Here is a 10,820-nt window from a genome sequence, read left to right on the forward strand (position 1 = left end):
ATTATTTATGCAGTTTAGCCTGTGTGAATGTTAATGCATTAATAGTATTCAGTACAGTGAGACTGTAATTTATTTATAGTGAAATGAAAAAAACTGTTATACAAAGTTTGTTGTTCTAATCACTGAGGGAATGATAGGAGGAGAAAGGGCTCTGCTCCCCATCATTGCCAGAATCACATTGGATGTTAACCCATTGTTAATGTGGCACAATTCTTGATCTCATCTGTGGTGGAACTTTTTAAGATGCATTTTTGGGATATGGACATTTATTCCCAATGAGAGTGGGACTGGAGTCACATAAGGTGAGGCCATGTAAGGATAATCTTTTGGAAAAGTAAGTGAACCAACATTGGTTTTGTATGATGTTCTGACATTGTGGTCACATTTCTGGCTGTAATACCATTCCTTGAGGAGAACTTTGACAATAGTTTGGCAGACATAGCACAGGACTGGGCAGACTCAGGGAAAAAGGGTATTGGATGGTGAAAATCGGGTAAGTAAAGATCATCAATTTCCCAATACCCCTCCCCACAATCTCCAATCTGCTCCCAATCTTGTTCTCCCTCGATCCTCTGCTGAAATTCCTGTCCCCTATTCCCCATCTGTGACAGGTCACATACTGGTGCCGATCATAACATTTCCCCTTTTCAAAGTCCTGATTTCCAGTCCACTTTCAAAAGACGATATTGGTCCCTCTTGTTGATATCTACCCTTCCAACCACGCCAGAGGGTTGGGATCCTGAGAACAAACATTCATGGGAAGCCTCCTTCTTCACTCATCAACTGCCCCCTGAATTGATCGTAAGTTTGAACTATATTTAAGTAGAGTGAATGGGCGAGTAGGTACTAATCCAGAGACAATGCGTGCATGGTATTTTTCTGTTTAATGGGGCTAAGATGAAAAGTTGTGAGAGCCATTGAAACAGAATGATATCAGTACCATAGCACTCCATTCAATGTAATTTTACAAATAGCTATTTTCATTATTATTAACGGTTTAAAGTCATTTATTATTTTCCTTTCGGTTGGCCAGAATGGAGCTCCCATTGTTTCTGGGCTTTGTGGTGGGGTCTATTCTGGTTATAGCCTCAGAAAACAAGTTCAATTCATCGTTGGATGAAGAATGGACGAACTGGAAATTACAGTTCAACCGGCAGTACACAGAGGTAAAATAGAATGTGTTTTCAAATGCAAACCTATCCTGATGTATGTCAGGAGAAAAAAGGACAACTAAAGCAATCTCTTTCTAATCAGGTTGTCAGTGACCAACTCATTGAACTGCACCAGTGCCTGCAGGTTTTCCTACGCATCATACACCATTCCTATTTGGAAATGTCTTTCCAGCCCTTGATCATGACTGGACTAACCCCCCTCCCCTGTAAACCACATAGTGGATACACTATCGCTGAAGGATTGTAATGGTTCAGGAACACAGCTCACTCACACCTTCTCAGGGACTATAGATTACTGACCTTGCCACCTGTGCACGCATCCTAAAAAATAAGTAAATGAAGCAAAAGGCACCTCACATGCCTGGTAGCAATTGCATCTCAAAACCGTCTCTTTGGTTAGGTGCAGCCTCACGTATCCGAGCCTGTGGCTCTAAATGTAAGATCAAGTATCAATGTGAATTTACTGTTACATCTGTCCCTGTCTTCCGTAATTGCCTGGCCAAGTTACGTTGCTGAAAGAAGGTTTTTGCCCATTTGCCCATTTGCTCTCGTGCGCCTGCGCTGCCCTAGCAGCTGCGGCTCGCCTGCAGGCCGTCTGTCTTTGTGTTTTATGTTGTTTTTTTGTCTTGATTGTAGTAGACAATAGACAATAGGTGCAGGAGTAGGCCATTCGGCCCTTCGAGCCAGCACCGCCATTCAATGTGATCATGGCTGATCATTCTCGATCAGTACCCCGTTCCTGCTTTCTCCCCATACCCCCTGACTCCGCTATCCTTAAGAGCTCTATCTAGCTCTCTCTTGAATGTATTCAGAGAATTGGCCTCCACTGCCCTCTGAGGCAGAGAATTCCACAGATTCACAACTCTCTGACTGAAAAAGTTTTTCCTCATCTCTGTTCTAAATGGCCTACCCCTTATTCTTAAACTGTGGCCCCTGGTTCTGGACTCCCCCAACATTGGGAACATGTTTCCTGCCTCTAATGTGTCCAACCCCTTAATAATCTTGTACGTTTCGATAAGATCCCCTCTCATCCTTCTAAACTCCAGTGTATACAAGCCTAGTCATATCATATCATATCATATATATACAACCGGAAACAGGCCTTTTCGGCCCACCAAGTCCGTGCCGCCCAGTGATCCCCGCACATTAACACTATCCTACACCCACTAGGGACAATTTTTACATTTACCCAGCCAATTAACCTACATACCTGTACGTCTTTGGAGTGTGGGAGGAAACCGAAGATCTCGGAGAAAACCCACGCAGGTCACGGGGAGAACGTACAAACTCCTTACAGTGCAGCACCCGTAGTCAGGATCGAACCTGAGTCTCCGGCGCTGTATTCGCTGTAAAGCAGCAACTCTACCGCTGCGCTACCGTGCCGCCCAGTCGCTCCAGTCTTTCAACATATGACAGTCCCGCCATTCCGGGAATTAACCTAGCAAACCTACGCTGCAAGCCCTCAATAGCAAGAATATCCTTCCTCAAATTTGGAGACCAAAACTGCACACAGTACTCCAGGTGCGGTCTCACTAGGGCCCTGTACAACTGCAGAAGGACCTCTTTGCTCCTATACTCAACTCCTCTTGTTATGAAGGACAACATTCCATTGGCTTTCTTCACTGCCTGTTTTACCTGCATGCTTCCTTTCAGTGACTGATGCACTAGGACACCCAGATCACGTTGTACGTCCCCCTTTCCTAACTTGACACCATTCAGATAATAATCTGCCTTCCTATTCTTACCACCAAAGTGGATAACCTCACACTTATCCACATTAAACTGCATCTGCCAAGCACCCGCCCACTCACACAACCTGTCCAAGTCACCTGTACTCCAGGACCCTTCTGCTCTACAACATTCCCCAACAATCCACACCATTCACTATGAACTTTGAATACTAATGTAAATGATGGTAAAGGGATGTTATAGACTATAATATGACTTTGCCATAATGTCTTTTTTTCAGGGTGAGGAGACCAACAGGAGAATGATTTGGGAGAGTGCTCTGAGTTACATTGAGCAGCACAACCGAGAGTACGCCATGGGAAAGCACACATTTACTGTGGGAATGAACCAATTTGGAGATCTGGTGCGTACAAAATGCTAAATATGTGTGGCTGAAAGTTACTAGTTACTGAAGTGTTAATACTGAGTGATATTTAGTGATATCACCTCACAAAGTCCTATCTCTTTCTACACCCTATTTTACCTTTTATACCCTATTTACACCTTTCACCTTTTACACCCTATTTCATCCTTTCTGCTTACCAGCGCATCCAGCATCATGGTGAACCTCTGCTAAGAGCCTAGTGTTCCCTTGTGTTTGCCCTGGGAAGTGAAAGAACGTGATGGTCATGGCTGCACCAGTCCAAGTAGCACTCAAGGGATGATGACCGTGTGTAGGCTGTGCTCCATGCACCAGCTACATCCATCTCACCTGACCCTCATCTCCTTCACTGAAATAAGATGGCATTGTTGATGGTTACTTTTATCATGCAAGTTGTTGCAAAATTGTTGAGAAATGTTGTGACTGTGAAATTGAAATAAAATTAAAATGGGAAATATTGGAAATCAGTTCAAAATATCAATGGTGACTCCAATCCAGAGGCATCCTCTGCCTCAGAGTGTGAGCTGCAGTTTGTGTGGCCTTTGCATTTGGTCAGTGTATCAAAACCAATCTGATCCTCATGCCAGTCCTGACAAAAGATCTTGGACCAATACGATTTCTTCTGCTTCTTATTCTACAGATGCTGCCTGACCTTCGTGTTTCCAGCATTTTCTGTTTTTCTTTCTGATCCTTTTGCACTTTCTTTGCTCCAGTGCGTTGAATTACGGTCAAATGAGGGAATGCTGCCTGACTTTCTTCACTGCGTTCAAGAGCAGTGACTCAAAATATAAATGCCACCAGTAGGCCAGCTAATAATGAAAGTTTGCCTGATGAAGAAATCTGAGAGATTCTTAATCAATGAGGCTCAATATTGCCCCAAATAATTTAGCATGGTGGAGTTGCAGTTTTTGCCCATTTCTCTCACTGGTCTATGTGTTCTCTGATTATACCCACTGTGGAAGATTATTTCAATATTTACTATAGAAATTGATTCCACATTAAATAAGTTGCATGAATAATAACAGCTCCAATTTGTTTATTGGAAGTTCCTAACTTAAACTCCATACTTGCCTTTACATCAGTTTCTGGAGAAAAAAATGATTTAGAAGTTTGCTTGTAAAAATCAAAAGATTGATGTCGCCCAGATGAAAATTACATTGAGACATTTGTCAATCCTGTTAACATAAATCATGATTAAGGACAGACATCAATCATTATTAAGATGCCAGAGCCTACTTTGAAGAAGTTCTGCTCCTCTCACCAACGAGTGTTCTGCAACACCCTCTCTCGCTGCACCCCCGCGCTGCCCTAGTAGCCCCCTCCCCTGACTCTCAGTCTGAGGAAAGGTCTCAACACGAAACATCACCTATTCCTTTTCTCCAGAGATGCTGCATGGCCCTGCAGAGTTACTCCAGCATTTCATATTTACCTTGGCTGTATTGTGGGTTGGCCCATTAAAAGCAACTTCCTGGTTCCAGATCTTTAAGGAAATGTGCTTCTAATGAAAGAAATTCAACCCCTAATGCCCTCTTCTCCTGAAGCAGTGTGGCATGACATGGGGGAGCTCGTTGGTAGCAATTAAAAAAGTTGCCTGGAAATTTTACAATTATTGTACTTGTTTTAGGAGAATTGCTTAACATCCAAAACACAAATTTCTAGACTAATGAACCCATTATCACTTTAGAATGTGCATATGTGAAAAACCTGATTTAAGTCTAAAAATAAGACGACTGCCGAGAGTGTTTGATATTCTCATCTCTCCTGGTGTTGTAAACTAAATACTGGTGAAATATGACCCCAGGAGGTTTGATATCCTCCTTGTGCATATTCCCCAAGGACAGTCACTATATTAATGAATGTCCATATCATTGGCTTCCTAGACAAATGAAGAGTTCAATAAATTGATGAATGGATTCCTCATGAATGAAGGTGAAAGCTCAACTGTGAAAGTTGAAGAATATGATGGGTTTGATGAAACTAATGAAAATGATCAGAACTTGCCAAAGTCTTTCGATTGGAGGAAAAATGGTGCAGTCACACCAATAAAGAACCAGGTAAAAATTGGACCAAAAAAAACCCAGTGATAAATGTGATATATAATTGATGTATTGATGACTTGTAGGTACCAGCAAGGAAGATGAGTATTTGATTTTATGTCTTACTTGTCAGAAAGTGCTGCTCCTGCTTTCTTATCCTGCTGATGTCTACTGAGTTTAGCCACACACGAAAAGTAAAATTCATCCTCAATTATTGAAATTAAATATGCAATATACTGCCAGATGCATTCTATCCCTTGCTCCCTGTAACTCAGTTCTGTTGAAGCTGAAGAAGCTATGTGTTGAACACATAGTCTTTTTCTCAGGGTTGGGGAATCAGGGCCTCGAAGGCAAACGTTTAAGATGAGAGGACAAAGATTTAATAGGAACTTGAAGGGTAACATTTCACACAGAGGATGGTATGTATTTGGAATGAACTGTCAGAGGAAGTGGTTGAGGCAGGTTGAATAACAACAATTAAAAGACATTTGGATGGATTCATGGATAGGAAATATTCAGAGAGATATGAGCCAAACTTGGGCAATGGCACTAACTTTGATGGGTCATCTTGGTTGGTATGAACAAGTTGTGCTGGAGGACCAGTTAGTGGTGTTGTATGTCTCCATGACCATTCAATGGTTAAATTCTGGTGAGAGTTTATAGATTTAGGGTTGAATAACCCAGGAAGTCAGAAAATTGAGGGAATGATTTGACTGGATTTATAAAGATATTAAGGAGAAGAGACTTATAAGTAAAACTACTTCCATGAGTTGAAATATTTAGGGCCAAGAGTTAGATTAATAATGTAGAATTGAAATTATCAAGAGGAAAATTTGCATCCATTTTACTTACAGAAGGGTGCAGAAATTGGAATCCTCTTCCACAAGATGCCAAATATATCAGGTCAATAGCTAATTTGAAATTTGTGATTGGTAAGTTTTTGTTAGATAATGGTATCAATTAAGATGTGGAACAGGGAATGATATGAAATTAGACCTCATGATCTCAAGAATAGCAGAGTAAGCTTGAGGGACAAAATAGCTTGGGTCTTGTTCCTATGTCCTTAACATGTCTGTTTCATGATCCTCAGCTAGTCATTTTTTGCTATTCCATGCCAATTTATTAAGATGCCTATCCGAGGAGTGTGTATGTTGTTCATAGACCAATGCTCACCTAATTTAAACATGTTTCATATGCAATCTAGATTAGATTCTGACTCCTCATCATTCAACTAAAACTGGTAATTTCAAGTTCCGGCTTTCTGTGTTAACTTATAATACCCGGGCTCACAATAAACAAGCTATAGTTCAGCAAGCAAGGACATTTTATTCAGAAAGCAGAATCAATGCAAATAGTAGTCCATCTCGGTGGAGGTGAAATGGATGTGAATTTTACATTGGAATGCTGTTGGTGTGACAGTGTTTGTGATTTCCAGGGAGCATGCGGCTCCTGCTGGATCTTCAGTGCAACTGGAGCCCTCGAGGGACAGATGGGAAGAAGAGGTCATCTTATTTCTCTAAGTGAGCAGAACGTGCTAGATTGTAGCACTAATCCTTACGGATGCAGAGGTGGATATATGGAAGATGCCTTTTATTGCATTCAGAAGGAAGGCGGCATAAACTCTGAAAAAGTATATCCATACACTGCAGTAGTAAGTCTATTTTCAAACTGTAATTATTTTTTTTGTTCATTTGCAGTGTTGCATAGAAAAGCCTTACATTTGTCTGAATTGTAGAGTTGAGTTGAGTTTATTGTCATGTGTACTGAGGTACCGTGAAAAGCATTTGCTATTTTGTTAACCAGTCAGCTTATATCTTCTCTGTTCAAATACATTATTTGGTTGGGGGATCCATAAAATATTTTATTGTTGGCACCTATTGCCCTTCTCTCATTGCCCCTGAACTGAGAAGGCAGTCATTTGCTGGATAAGGATGGAAGATTTTCTACCATGAAGAATATTTGGAGCAGCTGTATTTTTACAACATTCCTTTAGGTTCATGACCGTTGCAACTGGAGTCAGACTTTTTTTTCACTTGCAGATTTTTAAATTATTTTAATTTAACGTCGCCAGTTTAGTTATTCCAATTTTGTTTACTTTATTATCATGTGTACAGTGAAAAACTGTTGTTGCACGCTAACCAGTCAGCAGAAAGGCTATACATGATTACAATCAAGCCATCCACAGTGTATAGATACATGATAAAGGGAATAATGTTCAGTGCAAAATAAAGTCCAGTAAAGTCTGATTAAAAGATAGTCCAAGGGTCTCCAATGAGCAGGGGTGCAGTGCTGCCAGAGCTCACCAGAGCGCCGCTCCGACACCTCTGTAAGAAAAAAGCCAAAATAAACTGCGGGGAATTTTAACTAGTGGGGAATGTAACAGCGGCCGCATATTAGATTAAAGGGATTTTACGGAAGCGAAGGTTGGGGTAGATAAGATAATAATTTATGTAAAGATTCACCCAAGCAAAACCTGAAATGACGCCCCTGTTTGACAGTTCCGGCACCTAAACAAATTAGCACTGCAACACTGCCAATGAGGTAGATAGTAGCTCAGGACCGCGCTCCAGTTGTTAAAAGGATGGTTCAGTTGCCTGGTAACTGATGGAGTTATTCCAGCACTTTGTGTTATGCTCACGATTCCCTAGCTGCTGTGATGGGATTTCAGCTCAGGACATCGGGTCAACAGCCCAGTCTTTTGGCTGCTAGTCCGAGAATGTATGATGAGTCCAACACAATCCACATTTCCTTGATTATCGCTGGTTTCTGCATTTGTCCTAAGAACCCACTGTATGTCTCATTCTCCTTTCCCCGGACTCTCAGTTTGAAGAAGGGTCTTGACCCGAAACCTTACCTATTCCTTTTCTGCAGAGATGCTGCCCGACCCACTGCGTTACTCCAGCTTTTTGTGTCTGTCTTCCTGTCAACCTTCTCCTAACTTTTTATCATTGGCATGTACCTTCTGCCTAGAAATTGCTGTTTTCATGGAGGCAAACTAAGCTCACAACCACAAGAGAGACTTTGAGATCAGTGTACTATCTGACTCCATGTCTTATCTAGATTTGCCTCCTTGTATATAAAATATGGAATCGAATGAGTGAGCACCTATTGTTGTACAGCTTTTTGAATGTGCTCTTCCTTGCTCTAAATCCACACTGCGATTCTGAGCTACACTAATGGCTCAGCTCGGTGGCCAATATATTTCTATAAGGAGCGCTTTCAATTTTTGCCTTGTTCTCAATTTTCCCTTTCCATTTGAACGTGCCAACAATAGTTGTACATTCAATTTCTGATGAACTGTATCAGCCTAAAGGCTGAAGGGCTCATACAATATCTCACAACTCTATGATTGGCGTCTCGAGAAGCATCGTGGGTGTAAATTAACTTTGAATTCTATTGATTGATTTATCAATTAGCAAAAAGACTGCAGATTTAGGAGTGACAAGGTTGTTGCCAACCTCCGTAGTTACCACACGCTCAGAAAAAACGAAACAGCTCTAGCAATAGGCGTGGCTAATATCGGACCAATTTCAATTGCCATTGATGCTAGTCGTCATTCGTTCCAGTATTATAAAGAAGGTAAGAAACATAAATTATCCATTCCAGGGATAATGTTTAATAGAAAGTAGAATTATATTAAATGTCACACTTCCTCTGTCAACTTGCTTATCATTAACAAGTTCTGTTGAATATCTATAATTCAAACCATATTAACCTTCCATCACAGTAAGGTTTTACAAAAGCTTGGCACATGCTATCTGGTGCTGTCACAAGCCACCTATCCATTCCAGCATTCATATTTTCCATAGCATCCCTTTCATGATACCACTTATTTCCCTCTCCCCGAATAAAGATTTTAAGACCTGCACTCTCTATTCCCTTTCATCTTGACTATCCATTGCTATCACAGTCTAGGACAAAAATCACAATAAAAAAACAACCTAAACTCTTCTTCCTATCACTGCCATGATGGAGAAACACCCTCCACTCCTTAATCAAATCATTGAAATCGCACTTTAACTTCTGTGACCAGTCACTCTTCTTATCACTTTTTGCATTCCTGTTTTGTAAAACATCGACTTCAACTAACATATGATTAGAATCTTCAAAAATAGAATAGGATTGAATTTATTGATATTAATCAATTCCACATATCATTATTTGTGGATATTTTGTGCAAAGATCAATAGGCAACTTTATTTATCATATTAAGATTAGAATTAATTATTGACAAGTTGCACAGAATGATCAAGTGCAAAATTGCGCTTACAGTTGTGAAAAGGTTCACAGGTCTCTCATGTGTTTAACTGACCTTGCACTGACTAAAATGTATCCAAACTGAAATGCGAACAATAAATACATCGCTGAACATAGCAAGTGGCCTTTTCACATTCTAGATGATAAAAAAACATTAGGAAAATCTATTATTTGGGGAAGAATCCAAAAGAATATGTATTGTTCCACAAATGGTCTTGTTTGAATGCAGGCCAATGGTGCACGAGAGAGCTGTAGTATGAGCTGGGCACTGCGCACCATTTTCATTCCCGGCCTCTTTGCTGAGATCCCCCAACTGCCAAATCCCCAGAAAAAGATCGAGACAATGTGGTCAGCTTCAGTCAGCAAATTTTGCAGTGATTTGGAAATTGATGTTAGGTGCATGGGAGAAGGTAAACCCCAGAGCTCTGGCCAAGAAATGTGGAGGTGGAATACCAAGCCTAGGTTTGAGGGCACAGATTTGACGCAGCAAATTTATATTGGGATTTCTCATTACAAACATGAACATGAACATTGTGGTTTATAATGGAAATGTAGGAAAAAGTAACAGAATTTTGACAAACAAATGTGAACTGAATTGTAGAGTGCATGATAATTGCATGGCAAGATATTACAAAGAGCAATCCCTTGTGCAACCCATTGTCAATACATGTTTTTCAATCATATAAATAAATGTTTCTTACCAGGAATCTATTATGATGAACAATGCTCTAATAAAGATGTGAACCATGCTATGCTGGCAATTGGATATGGCAGAGAAAACGGACTAAATTATTGGCTTATTAAAAACAGGTATGTACCCTAAAAGATGAAAGATGTAACAAAATTTCAAAAGGGTCGGTGGCAAAACACTGTTCGATCAGAGTATTGGTGCATGAGGAAAACGAATTACCATTCTGAGGCAGCGAACAAAATGATTCACAGGATTGATACCAGAACTATGAAATATCTTTATCAGGAAAATATCTTTGCCTAAGATCTTTTGCATTGCAGACAGATACTAGGATGGTATGATAGCAATCTTCAAAAATATATAAATGGAATGAGCAAGACAGAGAATATGTTTCCATTTGTGGAAATGTGCAGATCTAAGGGTCTTTGGTATTGTTTTATCACTCATACATCCATGGAATCCAAAGGGGTTTCTTTATCTAATGCATAGAAAAGTGTAGAATGAGCGACCACTGGGAATACTCTAGACATAGTTAAGGGGAAGTTGGATAATCC

At 40.4% G+C, this 10,820-nt stretch overlaps 1 protein-coding gene across 1 annotated transcript; it reads left to right on the forward strand.

The window, feature by feature from the left end:
- The first annotated feature begins 1,034 nt into the window (after positions 1-1,034).
- On the forward strand, positions 1,035-10,398 carry LOC144607386 (procathepsin L-like). The gene is made up of 6 exons (XM_078424194.1): positions 1,035-1,166; positions 3,142-3,264; positions 5,163-5,336; positions 6,754-6,969; positions 8,735-8,897; positions 10,280-10,398. Exons 1-6 carry the CDS (start codon positions 1,035-1,037, stop codon positions 10,396-10,398), a joined length of 927 nt encoding a protein of 308 aa, XP_078280320.1.
- The last annotated feature ends 422 nt before the right edge of the window (positions 10,399-10,820 follow it).

Source organism: Rhinoraja longicauda, chromosome 28 (assembly GCF_053455715.1).
Source record: "Rhinoraja longicauda isolate Sanriku21f chromosome 28, sRhiLon1.1, whole genome shotgun sequence".
In the NCBI taxonomy this organism is placed as follows: Eukaryota; Metazoa; Chordata; class Chondrichthyes; order Rajiformes; family Arhynchobatidae; genus Rhinoraja; species Rhinoraja longicauda.